At 31.4% G+C, this 25000-nt stretch overlaps 1 protein-coding gene across 2 annotated transcripts in view; it reads right to left on the bottom strand.

Moving 5' to 3' along the window:
- LOC137629723 (atrial natriuretic peptide receptor 1-like) overlaps positions 1–25000 on the bottom strand; it is a 118122-nt gene that overhangs the window by 10859 nt on the left and 82263 nt on the right. For both annotated transcript variants that reach the window (XR_011041594.1, XM_068361288.1), the window contains exons 7-16: positions 24060–24243; positions 23077–23186; positions 22487–22616; positions 21239–21314; positions 18808–18937; positions 17992–18057; positions 8793–8870; positions 7856–8035; positions 6142–6307; positions 716–871 (exon numbers count right to left, since the gene is read on the bottom strand). Coding sequence is in view for 1 of the 2 variants with exons in the window: in XM_068361288.1 (XP_068217389.1) it covers positions 716–871; positions 6142–6307; positions 7856–8035; positions 8793–8870; positions 17992–18057; positions 18808–18937; positions 21239–21314; positions 22487–22616; positions 23077–23186; positions 24060–24243 (1276 nt within the window). In the remaining variant the exon portion in view is untranslated. The remainder of the gene's footprint in view (positions 1–715; positions 872–6141; positions 6308–7855; positions 8036–8792; positions 8871–17991; positions 18058–18807; positions 18938–21238; positions 21315–22486; positions 22617–23076; positions 23187–24059; positions 24244–25000) is intronic.

The raw sequence follows: 25000 nt of genomic DNA, 5'->3' as shown, positions 1-25000 counted from the left end.
TAATTTTTCATTGATTCTCTAGTGGTTTATTTATTTCTTTTTTTTTCTTCTTTTCTTCAATGGGTTATTTTTCCCTGTTGGAGCTCTTGAGATTATAGCATCCTGCTTTTCCAACTAGAGTTGTAGCTTAACTAATAATAATAATAATAATAATAATAATAATAATAATAATAATAATAATAATAATAATAATAATAATAATGATAATATGTAAATGTCATAATCAAAATTGAGGTTCCAGAAAGGAATAACATGAACTTAAGATTTATTATATTGATCTTGCAATGTTGTTTCTCTTATATTGTAAGGGTATTCGTTTGATGAAGATTCGTAATAGTTTTATCTAATTCGGAGATGAAAAAAACTAGATATAGATTTGCAATTATGATGATAATAATGAAGCGTCTTCACTATTACCATTCCGTAGTTGACAGGTTTTTTGGCACAGTTGAAAGTTTGTTCTTATGTTAAACCTATTGTTAACGTTAAAGGTATGAAATGTTGAGGTTAATTTTCATGCAACGGGAGGTCAAGACACTCACACACACAAAAATGGATACCAACTGGATACCATTGATTAATAAAAACTATATGTATCATCAATTTTATACTATATCATCACAGAACTCCATGAAACATGACATTTATAACCCTAAATCTCATTTAGAATATGTACAATATCTAGCTTTTAATCTCTTTGCAAAGCAATACTCACGTCTTGGTGAGGAATCATCCAAGTTAACATAGAAAGGACCTTTCCTATAGACAATCTCGTGAACGATGATGGCAAAGGCGTACACATCAGCCTTCTGAGTCCCTTCAGGAGGAGGATTGATGCTCCTTAAGATCTCTGGCGCTGTCCAAAGCTTCCCTGAGAGTAAATGATACGAGGGACAGTTAATTTAGGATGTCTTAGGTGAGAGAATGAGGGATGATTACTAGAATCAACAACTAATTCTGTCAAAACATCAGCAGTAAGGAAACCCCTTCAAAGACAAGGAATAGAAGAATGAGCATATGACACGGTTCAAAGTTATTTCTTTATAATTAAAAAAAAATAAAAGGAGCATAGAATATTCGGGGTAACTTTGGAAAGATTATAATTATTAGATTATATAAAATTATTACACTTGGTGATTAAGTGAATTATGAACGTAGGATAATCGTTAGCTATTTCTTGTAGGTAAAGATGATAAGAGAGACATATAGAATAATTCTATAAGGATGATGATCAGTAAAAAAAAAAAAAAAAGAGAGATTGATTAGATTAAAAGCAAGTCTTAGGGAAATTGACAACATTGAAAGATGTAACATTGTAAAAGAGCTGCAGCGGGTATTCCGAGATAGCAAACCTCCGCCAAGGCTAAACAGCCCTCACAAAACGGTTGTATCTCCCCCATGAAGCTGCATTCCTATCTAATATAATATAATCCCTTTCTGTGGTAGCCTATTGAAAATTTCCTTGGTTGACAATCTGTTGGACGGGGGTTTGAGACATGCTCAACCTCGATAGTTTTTAGTTGTGTCTGCAACCTCACCATCCTTATAAGCTAGGCTAAAGCCATTTGGGGGAGCCTATAAGTCTACCTGCTGAGTCAACAGCAGCTATTGCCTGACCCTTCCTGGTCCTAGCTTGATGGAGAGGAGGCTTGAGCGCCGCAGGTCAGCCTCTAGGGCAGTGGTTCCCAAACTATCTTACCTGACGCCCCCTTTTTGCTTCAGTAGACCCGTACGCCCCCCCTCCTCTCTTTTTTTTTTTTATATGAAATGATTCTTACATTTATTTCTTAGCATTGTACAGGAAAAAAGATTTCTGTTTGTATTACATTTTAATAATGAAAGCCACTCAAACAAATAATAGTACATTCCAGTAACTAAAAACGAAACATTTGGTTCAAAGTGAACGAAAAAAAAGTTTGAACATTAGCAAATTGGCAAAATTGAGTTGCAATTTTAAGAATAGATCATTTGAAAACATGGCATATAATATTTGGAAATACTCATGAGACTAAGGCACAATTTCTGGTCAAATTTAGTGAGATGGATGCATGTATGTAATGACAGATATTTGTTCTTTTAATGATTTTATTATTCTATTAAACAAGTAATTTCGAGCAGATGACTTTACGCCTCCCTTGTATCGTCCTCACGCCCCCAGTTTGGGAACCACTGCTCTAGGATATTGTTCTGTCTCTAGAGCATTAGCCTGTCCCTTGCCTCTGCCATTCATGAACGACCTTCAAATAAAATTAAACACGCAACTCCTCGCTTAATAATAACACAAGCAAACACAAAAACGAATATTGTCGCAGACAACGAGAATCCCCTATAGAAAAAAAGGACATTGATGGAGAGTGAAAGTGCCTGTATAAGGTTAGCTTAATCTCCAAGAATAACATGGCAGCAGGGAAGAACATAAATGGATTTTCAATGTAGGCCTACTGTGCATAATAAAGGAAAACGTCAAACAGGGTAACAGCTTGAGAACAAAGCTGATGATACACACACACACATATATGTATATATATATATATATATATATATATATATATATATATATATATATATATATATATATATATATATATATCTCATCATCATCATCATCCTATTGACGCAAAGGGCCTCGGTTAAATTTCGCCAGTAGTAGGTTGGCCAGGGCACCAGCCACCCGTTGAGATACTATCGCTTGAGAGTTATGGGGTCCTTTGACTAGCCAGACAGTACTACATTGGATCCTTCTCTCTGGTTACAGTGCACTTTACTTTTGCCTACACATACACCGAATAGTCTGGCCTATTCTTTACAGATTTTTTTCTGTCCTCATACACCTGACAACATTGAGATTACCAAACAATTCTTCTTCACCCAAGGGGTTAACTACTGCACTGTAATTGTTCAGTGGCTACTTTCCTCTTGGTAAGGGTACAAGAGACTCTTTAGCTATGGTAAGCAGCTCTTCTAGGAGAAGGACACTCCAAAATCAAACCATTGTTCTCTAGTCTTGGGTAGTACCTTAGGCTCTGTACCATGGTCTTTCATTGTCTTGGGTTACAGTTCTCTTGCTTGAGGGTGCACTCGGGCAAATTATTCTATCTAATTTCGCTTCCTCTTGTTTTGTTAAAGTTTTTATAGTCTACATAAGTGCTTTTTCCTTCTTTCCTTTCCTTACTGTGCTATTTTCCTGTTGGGGCCCATGGGCTTATAGAATCCTGCTTTTCCAATTAGGGTTGTAGCTTAGCAAATAATAATAATAGTAATAATAATAATAATAATAATAATAATAATAATAATAATAATAATAATAATAATAATAGGCGTAGGAGATGATGATTCTTATATTATTCTCTTCAATACCATTAAGACATGAACATATATTCTATAATAGCTTACGTTAACGTAGGTTTCTAGATTTCATTAAATTTAATAGTTTTCAAAGAGGTAAAACTAATTTAACGTTCAAAGTTAAGTAGCACCTGAGCAATCAAGACTACACTGAAAAATTTGCCGAAAAAAAAAATTCTGGAATAAAAGTTGGCAAGGATTTACTGTTTTAAAAACGGATATATTGACGTTAAGGAGTGATACTACGGTCACCAACCTGTAAAAGATAATAACAAAGTAGGGTAAAATTACGGTCGCCTGTATTTTATTGAAATACGACCGAAAACAGTATATGTTAACGGAGAATTTCGGATTAAGATAACTTTTTTTTTCTTTTTTTTTTTAACAGCGTAGAAAAGAATTCTAACAAACAATGAGGTTACTGGAAAGTAGACTTTTCCCCTCAAATGGAGGTCAGTGTCGTGATGAAGACAATGAAGTGGCCTTTGATCTGTACCAACCGTGTGTCACACGATCGTACATAAATTATTTTGTATATAATATGCTTGTATCTGCGCTCTTCCCTCGCACTAAAAAGAACCAGAATAAACATGTCTGCGTGTTTCCTCTCTAACATTGTCTGTCTCTCGGACACGAAAATTCCTGTTGCCTTGAGGTTTTGTATAGAAAGGAGAGTGTTCTTTAATAAAGTTACTCAGTTGATTGCATCCTGCCTTTGAGTCATAACCTCTCTCTAGACCGTCACAGATCATATATAAAGTTTACTATACCTTAGGTTTTGATGTTTTGGTCAAAGGAAGATTAAATAAACGTAGATTTATATGTGTATGAATATTTTGGTTTATTAAAATTTACCTAAATTTAACTGTTTACAAAGTTAATTAACAGTTGAAAGAATATTAATTTCTATATTCGTAGAATTCTGGAAGGGTAAAGAATTTAAAAAAAACTGTATACTTTAGAAAATTAGCATAATTGTATAAATAGTACTTTTTTAGTATTAGTAAATCAGGTCTTGTCAGCATTAACAGATCTTTTTTATAATAATGTAAATAAAGAAAATAATCAATGTAAAGTTATGCTAATAAATCTTTTGTTAATTCAGAATCTTTCTGGAGCTGTACGAAATAAATTACGAAATAGAAATCTTCCTTGAAGTTCCCATCTTTATATATGTATATGTATATGTATATGTATATGTATATGTATATATATATATATATATATATATATATATATATATGTATATATAAATGTATATATATATATATATATATATATATATATATATATATATATATATATATATATATATTCATATATATGTATGTATGTATATATATACACACAGTATGAATATATATATATATATATATATATATATATATATATATATATATATATATATATATACATACACACACAGTATGAATACACACACACACACACACACACACATATATATATATATATATATATATATATATATATATATATATATATATATATATATATATATAAGGAATGTCAAATGTATAAATAGAATGCTACGTATGATTCCTATCAAAGCTGCTTTCCTATTTAAAAAAAATTAAGAGGATTTCTCTTGAAGTTGCAATTTCCCGCCTATCTAAAAAGATCTTTTAGAAATATAAGCATATTAAAAACAAATCTTCAAAGGTTTCTATAAGTATAAGTAGCTTTCTACGCCAAAAATCTCCTAATGATCTACTTTTCTCATAAGTCACTCAAAAATATAAATAAAATGCTAAATCCTCTTAGGGAACTCTATCCAGTCTTTTGAGATTATAACTGCTGAAGCAAATCATTACTAACTCTATCTAGTCTTTTGAGGTCATAACTGTAAAAGCAAACCATTACTAGTTTTATCCAGTCTTCTGGGGTCATAACTGTAAAAGCAAATCCTTACTATAGCTAGTCTTCTCGGGTCATAACTGTAAAAGCAAATCCTTACTATAACTAGTCTTCTGGGGTCATAACTGTAAAAGCAAATCCTTACTATATCTAGTCTTCCGGGGTCATAAGTGTAAAAGCAAATCATTACAAACTCTATCTAGTCTTCTCGGGTCATAACTGTAAAAGCAAATCCTTACTATAACTAGTCTTCTGGGGTCATAACTGTAAAAGCAAATCCTTACTATATCTAGTCTTCCGGGGTCATAAGTGTAAAAGCAAATCATTACAAACTCTATCTAGTCTTCTTGGGCCATAACTGTAAAAGCAAATCATTACAAACTCTATCTAGTCTTCTTGGGCCATAACTGTAAAAGCAAATCATTGCTAACTCTATCCAGTCTTTTGAGGTTATAACTGCTGAGGCAAATCATTTCTAACTCTATCTAGTCTTTTGAGGTCATAACTATAAAAGCAAACTATTACTAGTTTTATCCAGTCTTCTGGGGTCATAACTGTAAAACCAAATAATTACAAACTCTATCTAGTCTTCTGGGGCCATAACTGATAAAGCAAACCATTACTAACTCTATCCAGTTTTCTGGGATCATAACTGTAAAAGCAAATCATTGCTAACTCTATCCAGTCTTTTGAGGTTATAACTGCTGAAGCAAGTCATTACTAACTCTATCTAGTCTTTTGAGGTCATAACTATAAAAGCAAACCATTACTAGTTTTATCCAGTCTTCTGGGGTCATAATTGTAAAACTAAATTATTACTAACTCTATCCAGTCTTCTGGGGTCAGAGCTGATAAAGCAAATCCTTACTAACTCTATCTAGTCTTTTGAGGTCATAACTGCAAAAGCAAATCATTACTTACGTCTCCAGTAAGCGTAAGAATCCGAAGAGTAACTTCTCTCTCTGTCATCCAACCCATGCAGGCCAAAATCCGTTATTTTGAGGACAAACCTCGAGTCGACAACGCAATTACTCGACTTCAAATTCCCGTGAGTGCGTATTTCGCTAGTGTGTAAGAAGGCCATTCCCTGTTATAATAAAAAAGGAATATTTTACATAATGTGAAGTGTATAGCATGATCAGTTAAAAGAAAAAAAATATTTAATGCCTGTGATCATTCATTTCTTCTTACTAACCTCAGAAAATCGACATTGGAGAAAACTATACTATTTTTTTTTTTTTTTTTAATGAGGCGCCTTTGCACTGACTCCTAGCGGTCCCCTTTTAGCTCGGAAAAGTTTCTTGCTATCTGATTGGTTAGAATTATCTCGTCCAACCAATCATCGAGCAGGAAACTTTTCCGAGCTAAAAGGGCACCCCAGCGAGGCGGTGTAAATCTACCTCACTAAAAAGAATTGACTGTAGTTACTAAACTGAAGGAAAAAAAACCTCCTATGATTAATATATCGTAAACGAAATTGCAAAAATTATTTGTCGCATTTTTCTTACAGCAAATGAAACTGCGCCTCAGATAACTGTTAGAATATTTTTCTAACAATATTTCTTAGGCTTTATTTTTATATTGGTATTATTCCAGCACTTCTAAAATTTCATCACCAACAATTTGAACTTTTGTGAAGGCAATGGCGAACATGAAATGTTATTGTATTCCAAAATGAAGAAATTATTATAATAATTTTCTATAAAGATTACAATGTTCTGCAACCCCAGAAACTGATCTTGCATGCCTAATGACAATAAAACTGACCAGTTTACGTAACAACATCATGGACAATGATGATTCATGTACAGTTGGCCACAGGAATTCGTGGCTCACCTCGCTCTGAGGAAGTGCCGCCTATCAACCGCTTTCTGCGCGCCCAGTTCTTGTGTTTGCCCCCAAGCATCCATCTCTACCATCTCTCTATACACTAGCTGTTTGGTTACCCGTTGCTCAGTAACGGTGTGACATGATGCACTTCCTGAGAGTGAAGTGACATGAATTCTTGTATCCAACTGTACCATTTTCAAGAAATTGCCAATTTGAATTTTTTTTCTCTAATAATTATTCCTCAGCTGCCATTTATTACATGTGCTTTGGAAATTTGGCTTTCTGTTCTCTATGTCTGTCAGTGTGTCTATAATCAGGACGTTGCGAAGAGAGACCTAAAGATGATCAATTTTAGAGTAAAATTATTTAATATTTTAAAGGACAAACTACAAGGCTAAAGGATAGCATGATTACGAAACAACTACTTATTAAATTATGATGAAATTTATCAAATACATTCATTGGCAATATTTCTCAGCATTGTTAAATTTTGGTCGAGATCAGTTTAAATGCTTTTTAGTTGATCGACAATATATAAATAAGTATCCTTTCCTCGTTGAAAAATTATAGTAGAATCGACAGAAAATAACCAATTTCAGTTACCTCATGCAACTGAAAGGAAAATAATGAAGCTAAGTTTTAAATGAAAGTTTGTAAACAAAATCCGCCCTACTCTCGTCAGCTGTCAAAACCAGACGGCTCTGCTTACGTAACTTAAAACAGCTCTTTTTTTTTTTTTTTCTTTTTTTTTTTTTTTTTTTTTTTCAACTCCATCTTTAATCAATAACGAAAAAAATAATATAACCTTTATGATGTCGTGCATTAAGGACATCTTGAACATGGAATCCAACTGGACGTCGTCGTTCTCCAGGATGTCCTGGAGAGATCCTCTTGGGCAGTATTCGGTGAAGATAGCGCAGTGGGGGTTGGGGTCCAAACAGACGCCAATGAAACGCACCAAGTGATCGTACTGGAGGTCTTTTAGCTGTTGAATGTAATGGATTGGTGTTATAAGAATGTTGTCTTGGATATAATAGAAACGTTGTATTAATATGAATGAAGATGGAACTAATTATTCAGAAGAGGAGCTCAATTGGTTTGAATGGGACTAGATCTACCACAAACACATTTACATAGGGGAGTAACATTACCAATTCTCCAACAAATGCTAATAGCTGTTGGATGTAATGGATTGGTGTTATAAGAATGTTGTCTTGGATATAATAGAAACGTTGTATTAATATGAATAAAGATGGAACTAATTATTCAGAAGAGGACCTCAGTTGGTTTGAATGGGTCTAGATCTACCACAAACACATTTACATAGTGGAGTAACATTACCAATTCTCCAACAAGTTTACGGGCTGCCCAGCGGCAAGAGCCCGTGTCTTACATAAGGTAAGGCAATCTACACACACACACACACATCCAACAAGTGCTAAAAGCTCCTCTTCTATCAAAGAATTACAATGTTAAGAACCCAGGAAACTGATCTTGTATGACCATGACAATAAAACTGATCAGTTTACTTGACAGTGTTATAAACGATGGTGAACCTGATTATTCAGAAGAGGAGCTCAGTTGTAATACTAAAAATTATCTTATTTACATAATAAGTAAAAAATATCAGAGACATGATACAAAAGAACTCGTTAATAATGAATATATACAAATGAAGAGTTGACGAAAAGCAATAGGCCTACATCTCCCTTTCAACTGAAGATAGAATGAAGGCAACTCACCCTCTTAAGCTGTATAAGCATAGGACGACCAAGATCTACCCTGTTTTTAGACACCTTTTTGATGGCAACAGTTACGCCCTGAAAAAGAAATAAAAAGAAATTAAAAACAAAATGGTTAATCCAAGCTAACATGATGTGAGACTATTGTCATTTTTAGCATGTGAAATTTATACATGAATTTTGATAACTTTCAGTATTGTGAAAAGTAACAGCTAGCAAGAATCCAATTTAAAAAGACACTTTCCCAACTTAAAGCTAATTACTCAAGAGGTTTAAGCAGTTTGTTTAACCTTTTTTTTTTTTTTACTATGAACGAACAACATCCAAAAGATATACTAATTACATGACCAGCACATTTAACCGCATTTTCCTCAATATAGGCGTATAAGTAAAGAGACCATTCGTATATCACAAAAAAAATCGGTTTATACACAGATTATATAACATGATTCTCGTTTGGTTATTTAAAATCTATTGTCAGTAAAATAGTTATCATAGTATGGAGGGTATTTTCCTATACTAGCAGTTGTTACACATAATTCTATTTCCAGCTTGCTATAGCGTGTTGTACAATAATGATATATATATATATATATATATATATATATATATATATATATATATATATATATATATACTGCATATATATATATATATATATATATATATATATATATATATATATATATATATATATATATACACACACACACATATATATATATATATATATATATATATATATATATATATATATATATATATATATATATATATATATATAATCTTAAATACCCTACCCTGGAAACTGGAAAAGTTAGACGGTTATGTTTAAATGTAAGGTTAGCGGTGAGTTCGTGTGCCAGCCAATCATATCCAAGTAAATATGGTCGAATCTCCGTTCTCAGCCTATCAGCATTAGTCATTCCCCTCTCTATCAGAGTTGCCAGTTAGGTGTTTTTTCAGGCTAAAAAACCTCAAGTTTGGCATTTTTTTTTACATTGGTTGGTGTAAAGTAGTATGAAAAAAGGCTGGTCTTAAATACTATATATTTGGCCTTTTCCTACAAATGCGTTGGCCTTTTAAAGCTTCTGTTGATTAGAAGTTGGCCTTTTTCATTTATAAAATCTGGCAACTCTGCTCTCTATCAGGCAGTGTACTTTCGAACGTTCTCCCGCGTGGTTTAAACTCGCCAACTAGCGTATTTGTGTGATTGTTCAGTGATTTGATTGAGTGCAGTGTTTATTATTCATCAGAAACATATCATTTAGTGATAACAATATGCCAGTGGTAGCAGGTCCTCCTAATTTCGTGTTCACGATGTTTTACGTGATCAGTTAGATTCATGTGCTCGAAAAAATGCTTTTTCAAACTTACAAGATGACTTACAGCTCATGATGAATCATTACACGATATTAGTTATTGAAAATGATATAGATGATCTGGCATATGTTCCTATGCCCTTTGAAATATGTTTGTAATGTTAGGCACGGATACTTTGCCACTGTCATGGCATTTCCATCAAAAGAAAGGAGTTTAAGTCAAGCTTAAGGAGTCTCAGACTTCCTTTAACTATAAACCCAATCTCCGCAAAAAGCTATCGATACTTGTTGCTTAATCGAGTCAGAGAGCACATTGCACTTTTATAAGTATATGTTGTTGGTTATTTAAACTCTTCAAGTAGAAAGCCTCGGTAGGTCATTATGTTACAGAAAAATTTTCACAAAAAATCTTATGATATTACCCTTGCTCCCACTAAAACGCAGTGTAGGCCTATGTGTAATCTTTTACCGTATCATCAATCTTGAATGAAATACTTGATGTTGGAAGGCCTTTTCTAGTGAGAATTATTCATGTAGCCTAGACACACCATATTTATAGTACAGGTTACCTTACCGTAAACTTTGGATATAGCGGGTGTGTTTATGATACAACTAAGTATCGGAAACACTTTGACGTTAAAATAAAACAAAGGAATGCTGGGATACTGAATGGGAGTGAGGCTGATGGTGTTGCATTATAAAGTTGGTTGCATTTGCAACCAGAAGAAACCAACAGGGACTTGTTACGCCTTCGTTTATTTGTTGATAATTGCATGGGGGACAACTAAGGGCTTATCTTATGGCATTTCAACAGGTGCAGTTGCATTGTTTGCGCATGAGAGAAATCATAGGCCTAATCCTGGTCAGTGTGCGTTCTTACCTTCCATGCGTTCAGGATATTAAACTGATAAATGGCTGAGAGAAGATCCACTGAAACTCTTTTACCATGTCTATTCTTTACAACATTAAACAATAATGACTCTCAATGTCGAAGACTCCACGTACGTCCGGACACACAGGTCAGCTTCAGTGACGTCACCCAGTTGGTTATCTACTTATCAATCCTTCAGGATATGTAATAAAAAATTGATACAGTATTGAAGACACCCCCACAGAGCTGTTGTCCTTTGCCTATGATGGAAGACTGCAAATTGACATTTTGATGCCAACGATCTTCTCTGACAGAAGAGTGAGTGTTACCATTTAACGTTAACAAAAAAGGAGATTGTAACGGTGTTCAAAGTACAAATGAACATAATGCATCTCCTCTTTTGTACCTGTTTGTTTTAATTTTTATTCAAATATATATTTTTAATTATTCCACGTTTAATGTTATGCATAAAATTCCTACGTACGAGTCTAAGGTGCTTTACTATGGTTTAAAGTATTTGTTTTGTATTATTTCTACCGTACATCATCGTTGTTGTTGTTGTTATTATTATTGTTATTATTATTATTATTAACGTAGTTCGTTGGGACAGGTGTAAACTTTCTTACTAGGCCTACTTGTCAAATCGACTAATTTTCTTAATGGAGAAGCTGTTGTTTATTTTGGTCTGAAATACGATAAAATGAAGTTAGTTCTATGATTTACGAAATATTATGATTTAATGTTACATTGCCAGAAGTGAGGCTGGTTTGGAAGCAAGCAAAGGGTCGAGAGTTAGTCTTTGGGAAAGCTAAAGAATACGGCAGTCAAAGAAAACGGTTACTAGGTTAGGTTAGGTAGTTGTGTTATTTTTTTCTTTTAAAGTGTGGATTTTCAGCCATAATCAGTCTGTCCTAACGAAGTACAAGGGCTTTATATTATTATTATTATTATTATTATTATTATTATTATTATTATTATTATTATTATTATTATTGTTGTTGTTGTTGTTGTTATCATTAAAATGTACTTGAAAATTTCCTTGTACTTTTGCATTTGTCTATGCTTATTTAACATTGTGTAATGTAAAAACTACCTTGTACATATTTATTATTATTATTATCATTATTATTATTATTATTATTATTATTATTAAAATGTGCTTGAAAATTTCCTAGTACTTTTGCATTAGTCTGGACATATTTAACATTGTATAATGTAAATGCTACCTTGTACATATTTATTGTTATTGTTCACATTTATATTTTTTTATGAATAATACATTAGCAATTGTAAGTGTCCACCGAATTGTGAAAAACAAAACATCTTTCATACACTCTCATATAATTTAGGATCTTCAAGTATTCACTTGAAATAAACTGCAGTTTAGCAGCTTAATTTTTGAACTAGTTTGTGGCAAAAACATTGCACATTATCAGACTCATTCCATGAGATTTTTCAATTCATGGTGATGCACATTTATAATATATAACGACTGTTGTATATATATATATATATATATATATATATATATATATATATATATATATATATATATATATATATATATATATATATATATATACACAGTATGTATATATATATATATATATATATATATATATATATATATATATATATATATATATATATATATATATTGAGGTAGGTCGTTGCTCCTGGCGAGCTTCAAAGATAAAATAAAAAGGAGGACGAATAGTCTGGACAACATCTTTCAATTTATTGGTGCCGACGTTTCAGGACTCATCCCATTATCAAGGCTGAAATGGACATATAAAACATTATAAGCAAAACTCAGTAAAAATATATAAAATACAAAAAACACAGTCAAAATTAAAATTGAAATTATAAACACAGTTACAAGTAAAATATGGAGATAAAAATATTAACTAAAAAAGAAAAGTATCTTAAAATTAAATATACAAAAATCAAAATTGTCTAAGGAGACCAACCTGTCTGGAACAGACTAGAGTACTGAGTGACTATCTGAAGGACAGTACTCAGGAGGAAAATTCTAAATTTGCCAGCTTAAGCGATGTGGAGGGGGACAGAGGATAATTGGCTGTTTAGTTTAGGAGCCTTTTCTTTAATCATTAACGATTCCAATACTAGTAGAGAAGAGTTATTTGGCGCTTGAGCTATGATTTCAAAGTTTTTATATGCAATGTTGGTCTTGCATTTACTTGCATGTTCTCTGATGGTTGAGAATTCTTTGGTTTTGAGTGCACATCCAGTTCTATGACTCACTCCCCGATGCGCATCTATGCGAACTTTCAGCAGTCTTTTTGTGGAACCCACATAATTTCCGAGATTACATCTCGGACAAGTAAACATATAGACCACTGAAGAACGCATTAGGTCGGGGAGAGAATCCTTAATTCTAAACATAGATCCCACTGTCAGGGGATTCTTAAAAATAAGTTTAAAATCCAGACTTGGAAAATTGTTTAATAACGGAAAATATGGGAAACAAATCAAAAAGGTCATTTTAAACAATTTTCCAAGTCTGGATTTTAAACTTATTTTTAAGAATCCCCTGACAGTGGGATCTATGTTTAGAATTAAGGATTCTCTCCCTGACCTAATGCGTTCTTCGGTGGTCTATATGTTTACTTGTCCGAGATGTAATCTCGGAAATTATGTGGGTTCCACAAAAAGACTGCTGAAAGTTCGCATAGATGCGCATCGGGGAGTGAGTCATAGAACTGGATGTGCACTCAAAACCAAAGAATTCTCAACCATCAGAGAACATGCAAGTAAATGCAAGACCAACATTGCATATAAAAACTTTGAAATCATAGCTCAAGCGCCAAATAACTCTTCTCTACTAGTATTGGAATCGTTAATGATTAAAGAAAAGGCTCCTAAACTAAACAGCCAATTATCCTCTGTCCCCCTCCACATCGCTTAAGCTGGCAAATTTAGAATTTTCCTCCTGAGTACTGTCCTTCAGATAGTCACTCAGTACTCTAGTCTGTTCCAGACAGGTTGGTCTCCTTAGACAATTTTGATTTTTGTATATTTAATTTTAAGATACTTTTCTTTTTTAGTTAATATTTTTATCTCCATATTTTACTTGTAACTGTGTTTATAATTTCAATTTTAATTTTGACTGTGTTTTTTGTATTTTATATATTTTTACTGAGTTTTGCTTATAATGTTTTATATGTCCATTTCAGCCTTGATAATGGGATGAGTCCTGAAACGTCGGCACCAATAAATTGAAAGATGTTGTCCAGATTATTCGTCCTCCTTTTTATTTTATATATATATATATATATATATATATATATATATATATAAATATATATATATATATATATATATATATATATATATTATTACTAGCCAAGCTACAACCCCAGTTGGAAAAGCAGGATGCTATAAGGCCAAGGGGTCCAATAGGGAAAAATAGCCCAGTGAGTAAAGGAAATAAGGAAATAAATAAATGATGAGAATAAATTAACAATAAATCATTGTAAAAACAGTAATAACGTCAAAACAGATATGTCCTGTTTATATATATATATATATATATATATATATATATATATATATATATATATTTGATGAAATTGCTTAATCCCTGTTTACTGATAAATATGGAAAGATGGTAGGTGACATAGGTCTTTATATCCAGTACAATATAATGCCTTTAGTAGGATTAACTATGGGGTAAATGACCTTATTGACCGATAACGGGATTTGTGATGACTTCATTCCGATATACTGTTTTATTGTTCGTTATCAGATCGTGTACCGCATGTGTTTCATGCACTGTGATGTTATTGCTTTTTATCCCTCGTTTTCTTCTGCAGTGATAATAGAATAACCTGTTTAAGTTTGCCATTGCACGTTTCTCATTCTTTGAATTAATTTGCAATTTTTGCACTCAACTCATTAACCTGTTGCGTAGACTCACATTTAGCTGGCCTCTCTGTTATTACCTAACAGCCACTTCGCTGCAGGACTCTTTCTCTTATTTTTAAAAAATAAAATCCTTTGTAAATTGAGTTCACTATGCAGTGCTACGTAGTTGATTCCAGTTGTCAATATATTATGAGGTTGATTGATTTGAGGAAACATATACATAACATTTGGTTCTTATATTGATGGTCCAAGTTATCGTATTTCCATTTACCAGCTGACGGATTCATATCTATAGACCAACTGATAATAGACGATTCCAAAATATTCCTTTTATTATAATATTTTGTCTCATATTTACATGAATATCCCTTACCTGTTTTTATAAAAGATTATATCTTACTAATCCTTTATAATCCCATAATCTTTGTAAAATATACCAACCCCTTTTCGGTCTTAGTTTTGATAGTAATCACTGAATGAACTTATTTATTCCTTTGGCGAACAATCGATAGCTTTTTTCAATAATGATGAATAATCGGATTACTGGATTTGAGATGGTTACTTTTTGTATGTATTCATTGTAGGGACGTTTTATCTTGCATTAAACGTTTAGTTGTTTATTATAGGGATATTTGTCGAATATTGTATTCGTTTCTTTTGAAATATATATATATATATATATATATATATATATATATATATATATATATATATATATGTGTGTGTGTGTGTGTGTGTGTGTGTTGTATATCTATCTATCTATCTATCTATATATATATATATATATATATATATATATATATATATATATATATATAAATATATATATAGAGCTATTACACATCAAAGCTTAGTATGTCATGGAGTCATTAAAAGCTCTATTGGCCTATCGAGTATTTGGTTGAATCAGCCATAGAATGTGAGAACTTCCCCATATCTAAGGCTTAGCCCTAATAGTGATAACTGAATATTGAGAAGTATTTTGAAACCGAAAATTGAGGGGGGTGGGGTGGGGTATGATTGGGATTATTGAAGATGCATTGATGTCTAGTATAAATATCCAGGAGAAATCATATATCTATCTATCTATCTATCTATCTCTCTCTCTCTCTCTCTCTCTCTCTCTCTCTCTCTCTCTCTCTCTCTCTCTCTCTCTCTCTCTATATATATATATATATATATATATATATACAGTATATATATATATATATATATATATATATATATATATATATATATATATATATATATATACACACACATAAATACACGTGTGTGTAAATAGGGCAATGACCCCTCAATTTTTGTAACCTAAGATATTTTGTCTGCACTTACCATTACAAGACTTGAATCTGATTGGGAACTCTTACTTAGGTTGAATTCTGACTTATACATTTTAAAAAGAGAAGTAAAGTTAACATATCGTACTTTGATAATCTAAAGACTAAAAGGTAACAATTGATTCTGATTAATATTACCAACATTTCTGTATATATCTATTAATTTATTTATATATTTGCTTATATATCCATCAATTTTTTTTTTTTTATCGGAATCACTCAACTTTTCTGGTATAATGCTCTCTAACGGAAAAATGATGTTTCTATCAGTCAGCTTATTTTTGTTTGTGTATAATTATTTATCTATCAACTTTTGCGTGACTTATTTTACTCCCCAAAGAGAAAATGATATGTCTATCTATCAATTTATCGACGTTTGTGTAGCCTATATAATTATTAATCTATACATTTTTGTGGGAAATATTTTACTTTCCAAAGGGAAAATGGTATAGGACTAGTTAAAGATATTTTACTCTCCAAAGAGAAAGTGTATAGGGTTATGTAAAAAATATTTTACTCCTCAAAGAGATAATAATGGAGGCGTATGTTAAAGATATTTTACTCCCCAAAGGGAAATAGTATTGGCCTATATTAAAAATATTCTACTCTCCAAAGGGAAAATTATATATACGCCTGTGTTAACAAGATACTTTACTCTAAAGGGAAAATGGTATAGGCCTATGTTGAAAATATTTTACTCCAGAGAAAATGGTATAGGTCCATGTTAAAAATATTTTACGCTGCAAAGGGAAAATGGTATAGGGCTATGTTAAAAATATTTTACTCTGCAAAGGGAAAATGGTATAGGCCTATTTTAAAAATATCTTACTCTGCAAAGGGAAAATGGTATAGGCCTATGTTAAGAATATTTTACTATCGGAAAATGGTATAGGCCTGTTAAAAATATCTTACTCTCAAAATGGGAAATTGTATAGGCCTGTTAAAATAGATATATGGATATAATAGGGAGCAATATTCCGCCAGCCGCCCACGGTTCGACACGACTGTAATTAGGTGTCAGCGGCAGATGTGGTATAAAAAAGGGGGATGAGGCTTTGGTGGAAAAAGTTCCAGTTGCGCGTCATTGATAACGGGAGGAAATTATGTCATTCTTTGACCGAAAGAATATATGAATATTTATATTTTTTATATATATTATATTTTACGTGTAGCCTTCATACATAAATATTGGAATTTTGCATCCATATATTTTATTCTGAACGTAAAATATCTATTTTGAAGGAGGAGCCACTCTGATATTATATATATATATATATATATATATATATATATATATATATATATATATATATATATATATATATATATATATATATATAAAACATCATCTTCAGCTGTTACTAGTCCGCTGCAGAACAAAGGCCACAGACATGTCCTTCCACTTGCGTCTGTTTATGTTTCTATACCAGTCCACACCCGCAAACTTTCTTAGATTTTCTATCCTTTTATATATATATATATATATATATATATATATATATATATATATATATATATATATACACATATACACACACACACACACACACACACATATATATATATATATATATATATATATATATATATATATATATATATATATGTAATATGTGTGTGCATGGTTTGTACTTTTAAGTATTCCTTTTTTGTTGGTAAATTCTATCAAAATTGGGTTCCTTAGGTATTCCCGGAGAGAGAGAGAGAGAGAGAGAGAGAGAGAGAGAGAGAGAGAGAGAGAGAGAGAGAGAGAGAGAGAGAGAGAGAGATCCACTTACCTTATATTTGCCAGTTCGAATGAAGACCTGCTTGTTCCCCACAAGAGAATCCACTGATACGTTGCTCTGTCGAACAAAAGAGAAATAAATAGAATAGAATAATAATAATAATAATAATAATGATAATAATAATAATAATATTACTATTAATAATAGTAATAAATATTACTCTTAGCCATTGTAAAATCAGCCATATTAAAAATTTATTATTATTATTATTATTATTATTATTATTATTATTATTATTATTATTATTATTAGCTATGTTACAATCTTAGTTTGAAAAGCAGGATCCTATAAGCCCTTACAAGGAAAAATAGCCCAGTGAGGAATGAAAATAAGGAAATAAATTAACTATATGAAAATTATTAAAAACTAAAATAAAATATTTCAAGAACAGTAACAGCATTGACTATAGTCAGGGTATTGATTCAGCCTTATAGTCATTACAAAAATTAGTCATAATGATAATAATAATAATAATAATAATAATAATAAAAATAATAATAATAATGATAATGATAAATACCTTTAGTCCAAAAAATCTACAGTGGGCATTATAGGGTATACAGAGCTTTCAATTGTAAAATGGAATTGAAATAAAACTAGATAATAAGTACATATACAAATTATTAATATGCATCAATAAAAAAAATGAATAGAAAATTAGTACGTATACAAATTATCGATATGCATAGATAAAAAATTAACTAGAAAATTAGCAGATACACCAACTATCAATAGTGCACAAATAAAAAATTCCCTACAAAATAAAAAATGACACACTTGTGGTGACAAAATGGACGCATCACTTACGATCAGGCTGATTTTACCAATGGAGCTTTTCGATCCAAATTTGCCTCTTTTGGTCTGATCGATAATTTCAACGTCGTCCCAGGAAACCCTCCACGTCATGGAGGCCAGATCTGCTTCTAGTTTGTAGTGTCTGCGAAATGGGAAATGTTGAATTATATATTATCATTATTATTATTATCATCAGCCGTTGATAGTCCACTGCAGGACAAAGGTCTCGGGTATATACTGTGTATGTGTATGTATATATACACCTGCATATATATATATATATATATATATATATATATATATATATATATATATATATATATATACATACAGTATGTGTGTAGGTATATGTGTATATATAGTCTACGTGTATCCATAAAAACGAGCATGTATATATATATATATATATATATATATATATATATATATATATATATATATATATATATATATATATATATGCGTGTGTGTGTGCGTAGTATATATATAATACATACACACATACATATATATATATATATATAATATACATTCAAGCACACACACACACATATATATATATATATATATATATATATATATATATATATATATATATATATATATATATATATATATACATTCATGCACACACACACATATATATATATATTATATATATATGTATATGTAGCCTATATGAAGAGCAATATCGTCTTTACAGTTAACTATGAGCAAGACATCGTCTTCTCCCGGATTAGATATAGATATATTCTCTTTGAAATACAATTCCGTTTTGATTTCCTTTGAGTGACGTGGATAAGAGCCCTCGTAAAGATTAGGGAAGGATTCTAAACGTATTTCAAAGGAAGTACTAAAATCTAATACGCGAGAAAAGGGATCTTGCTCATCTTTATATTATATAACGGAGGATTTTCAAAGAAAGAACATGATTGAAAGATTATAATATTTGAATCTGAAATATAGGAAGTTGTTGTTAAATTCTTGTTGGATATGTGGAGATATTCTTATCGTGATTCGAATAATTTTCTTATCATTTATGTTATGTGTTGTTGTTATAAATGGGTATAAAAAGACTAATCTTTTATTATGGTACGAACTATTTCTTATTCTTTATGTTTTGTATTAGCAGCACTGTTAAAAAACCTTAATTTTAGTTACAAATTCTCCCTAAAAATACATTGTTTCTTTCAGCCGTATTTCACCAAAATACAGACGACCGTAATTTTACCCTTCTTTTTTCGGGTTGGTGACCCTAATATCACTCCTTAACGTTAATATATTCGTTTTTAAAACTGTAAATGCTTGTCAAAAGTTTTTTTCCAGGATTTTTACCAGCTTTTTAGGCAAATTTTTGACACTCGATATAAAAAAATAGCTATGAATGTGCATAAAAAGACATGAATTTTATGAAATTCATGTTAGATATATGAATAGATTTTTTGTCATTATACGAATTATCGACGTTAGTAAGCGAAAAAATAGTTGGTGATAAGTAAATAGGTATAAAAAGACATTATTTTTTTTTGGTCGAAGAATTTCCCCCGAATGACCTACTAAAATCATCTATGGTTTGGTTACATCTTTAGGTACATACAGTAATTATATTAAGTTTATGAAACAAAGTTGTTCTTTATCAACTGAAAAATTTACACACGCTCATAGGAATAATGTATTATTTATATATCATCGGCACTATAACAAGAATGTCAAAAATTGGATAAGCATATATATATATATATATATATATATATATATATATATATATATATAATATGCGTATAATCATGCTAAAAAAGTACATTGTCTTTATTTATTCACTTTGTTTATTTTAATATCAATACATGTTTTATAAGACATTTTTTTCTTTTTAATATTTAGGAAAAGTATTTTGAATTTTGACCAATAATGGATTCATATTTATCAATGTCTGTATTTTTACGTAAAAAAGATTGTTTAACACATTTATCATTGTATGTATTTTTAGATAAAAAGATTATTGAACATATTTATCAATACGTGTATTTTTACGTAAAAAGATTATTTAACATATTTATCAATGTGTGTATTTTTACGTAAAACGATTATTTAACATATTTATCAATGTATGTAATTTTACGTCAAAGAGATCATTTAACATATTTATCATTGTGTTTTTGCGTAAAAAGATTATTTAACACATTTAACATTGTGTATTTTTACGTAAAAGATTATTCAACATATTTATCATAGCGTGTATTTCTATGTAAAAAAGATCATTCAACATATTTATCATTGTGCTTTTGCGTAAAAAGATTATTTAACACATTTAACATTGTGTATTTTTACGTAAAAGATTATTCAACATATTTATCATTGCGTGTATTTCTATGTAAAAAAAATCATTTAACATATTTACCATTGTGTGTATTTTTTACGTAAAAAGATTATTTACAATACTCACCTGTAAATGAACCCACTGACGATGCCCATAATGACGAGAAGGGACGCTAACAAACCAGCGACTATACTCCAAGGTCCTGGGAAAAGAATAGGAAAACCACATATATACAGTACATAAATACATATAGATGTAATTCATGATGGATATCTCTATATGCATATGTATGTAAATAACACACTTATGCTTGCACATACACACACAGACACACACACACACACACACACACACACACACACATATATATATATATATATATATATATATATATATATATATATATATATATATATATATATATATATATATATATATGTATATATATGTGTGTATGTTTGTATGTACATATAAACATACATGTACATATATACATACATATATATATATATATATATATATATATATATATGTATGTATGCATATATATACACGCATTCACATACATACATATGTATTTGTCTTCCATGAATGAAAGAAAAAAAGAATTGATTCAGTACTTTCGAAGGTGCTAGCTTCCATCATTTTTGTCTTCTTGGCTCGATACATATCTTATAATCAACACATGTTGTCTCTTTATATTTCTTTTATATATATATATATATATATATATATATATATATATATATATATATATATATATATATATATATATATATATATTGTTCCCAGTCACTACTAGTCAGAAGAAAATAATTTTCAGACGAGATTTTTACTTCTACGCCACGTCCCATAGGTTTTCAAGGGCCTTGTGTGCCGATAATGTCTGGGTTTTATCAATGGTTACCCGTCCAAGTAATGGACAGACCAACTATACTTATTGTTGATCATGAGTTGTACTGTCGTCGGGAGATTCATCTTGTCTCGCCTCCGTAAGTCAATTGTATTCTCCCCGCCCCCCCCCCCCTTTTTTTTTAATTTTTTTTATTCTTTTTTTTTTTTTTACTCGAATGTAAAATCTTAAACTCTAGTAACTCAATTTATTTAAGGAATTTGTACTCAGGCAGTTCAGTTTCATTCTATTCTATGAAAAAAAACTTAACCATTGAATTTTGTGACAAAACTTCGAAATAGGTATATCTTAACTTAAATATGGTATCAGAATGTAATTTCTTAAAACTAAAACTAGGTCGCATCAGTTTGTAGGCCATGCATTACCGAATACATACACACTATAGAATATCCTCTTCAACTACAAGCTTAAGATGACGTAAGTGAAACACGAAAGGCTAGTGAAACGCACTGTGAACTTACCTGATCCATTAGGGCAGAGAGATCCGTCGAAACCACAGATGGGCCGGTCTCTCGGTGGTTTACCTCCTGGCCATGATATATTGCCTGTAAATTCCAGGCTTTCACTCTCTCCGTAATAGGTTGCCACAGACTGCATGGAAAGAGATGGAAAATGATGGGCTTCAATGATTGAAGGTACTCTCAGACGCGCTATTCTGATTCCTTAACTTACTGGGATATTTTCTCCGTTGTAGCCAGGGTTGCCAGGTTTTCCAATTGAGAAAAGGCCAACGTCTGATCAACTGCAGCTTTAAAAGGTCAATCTAATAGTAGAAAAGGGTCGAACATATGGCATTTAAGGCTGACCAATTTCAAAAAGGCCAAATTTAGGTATCTAGCATGAAAAAGGACAAATTTTGAGTTTTTTGGCCAGAAAAAGGTCATTCTGGCAACCCTGGTTGGAGCCCTTATGCTTATGATGGTGTTTGGTTTCAGGTCCAGTTTCATCATAATAGATGCTCATCAGAACGTCAGCATAAATTTAATCTACATATAACAGAATAAAATAATCAGGCACCCTCGAACAGCATCAAATTTCTGCTAGATCTCACCTTGAATATTCCTGTGGCTGGATCCATATCCAGAAGGGAGTAATCGGCCTTTCGGTCGCCCTTGGCATCGATTGTTATGTTTCCAGTGAACCAAGAAGGCACGACCTGGGCTGAAGTATAAGAGAGAGATGATAATGAATTGGTTCAAATTGTTTAATATCGTAATGATGAAGGATTTTAAATGAAATTTGAATTTTTACAAGTGATAAAAAAAAAAAAAAAAAAAAAAAAAAAAAAAAAAAAAAAAACAACATGACAATGGAGGCAATATGTGAATTTTTCATATGATAAGTTCGACATGTTAGAGAAATGACTATCATTGAGACATCCTGACTGAGATAGCTAACTTATATCTTGAATCCTATAATGGGATTGTGGCCAGGAAAGAAAGATGTTACTTTCATTGTGTACGCTATTTTTCAGCCGGCCGGTTATTTTCGTCTCATCTTTTAAGGCAAACTAGGAAGGTTATATAGCGAAGAATCTACTTATAAACAACAGATTGAACAGGCATTTGTCAAATAGCATATAAGGTCTCTGCATTTCGAGGACATTTCAGTAGTGGGGATTTAGATTTCTTGTTGACAGAAAAGTCTGTTTTCTCAATAGAAATATGAATTTTAACATCATTGAAATGTTGTGCTATAAAGGTGATTTTGCCTTCTATTCTTAAGGGGATTGCTATCATTGCTAATAATAATGAAATATACATAATGAAAGCTAAGCTATGTTGGCCTGTATCAGCTAAAGAAATCCCATTCGTTTGCATTAATGAATATTTTCAGAAATGAAAAGGCCAGAGGGAATTACAATGGAATTATTGCAATAAATATACCACCAACAAAAATAATTTTATTCATAAGATATAAATAAGAACAAGGAATTTGAACCTAATAAAACATATTTTTCAAGTATGTTAATGACTGCGTAGAACATATTTTGAGTGAGATCCCTATGTCGCTATTTTCATAATGCGTACTCACCATCAAAGGTCTTGTTCCACATATGTCCAACGATATCTCTTCCATCTCTGATGGATCCGCCGTCTCTTAGAGTGGCATTGAGGGAAGCAAAGTACACCAAAACACCCTCAAAGAATCCGGCTACATATGGGTTAACAATGTCTTCATCATAAATGTATCCAAATTCTTCTGCTATGCGTTTCACCTGGGAGAAAAATGATTACCCATAATAGAGGTCTTGACCTGTGAGGGAATATATTTTACAACGTAGTTGTCCGCTGAATAAGGTTTGCTTACTTTTATGATATTGACAAAACAGTAAATCAAAAGGAATTTAACCCAATTAAGTGTTATTGGTAAATATATATGTATACTAAAAAAAAAATATGAGATATAAAGCGGTCACACATCTTGCATGACAATAAAACTCTTGGTACACCTCATCTCAAATTGTTATGAAAGAATTGACATAAATCTTCAATGATATGCATGAAATTAACTTAAACGTACCTAAACCTTTTATATTGTAGCTTACTCCTGAATGATTATACTGTAGCATACATATGGTAGACATCGAGAATGCCTCTGCCTGGTGATTTACTACACTGGGGTTCGAGTCTCGCTCAAGTTCGATGGTTTCTAGTAGTATTTGTAACCTCACCATCCCTGTGAGCTAATGATTTGGGGTTTGGGGGAACCTAAGGTTTATAGACTATATCTATAGATCTTGTGGAGCTTATAGCTCTACCTGTTGAGTTATCAACAGCCATTTGCTGGCCCTCCCTGGTCTTAGCTTGGGTGGAGAGGGGCTTGGGCGCTGAGCATATGTATATCTTGTCAGTCTCTAAGACATTATCCTGCCTCTGCCATTCATGAGCAAATTAAACCTTTAAAAGAAAATACTTCTAATGCATTTTGATGATATACCAGTAACTTCTGTAATTTTCTAGACAAACCCAAAG

This window comes from Palaemon carinicauda, chromosome 37, assembly GCF_036898095.1.
Source record: "Palaemon carinicauda isolate YSFRI2023 chromosome 37, ASM3689809v2, whole genome shotgun sequence".
Classification (NCBI taxonomy): domain Eukaryota; kingdom Metazoa; phylum Arthropoda; class Malacostraca; order Decapoda; family Palaemonidae; genus Palaemon; species Palaemon carinicauda.
The sequence above is the reverse complement of the archived record's forward strand: the minus strand, read 5'-3'. Positions and strand labels throughout refer to the sequence as shown.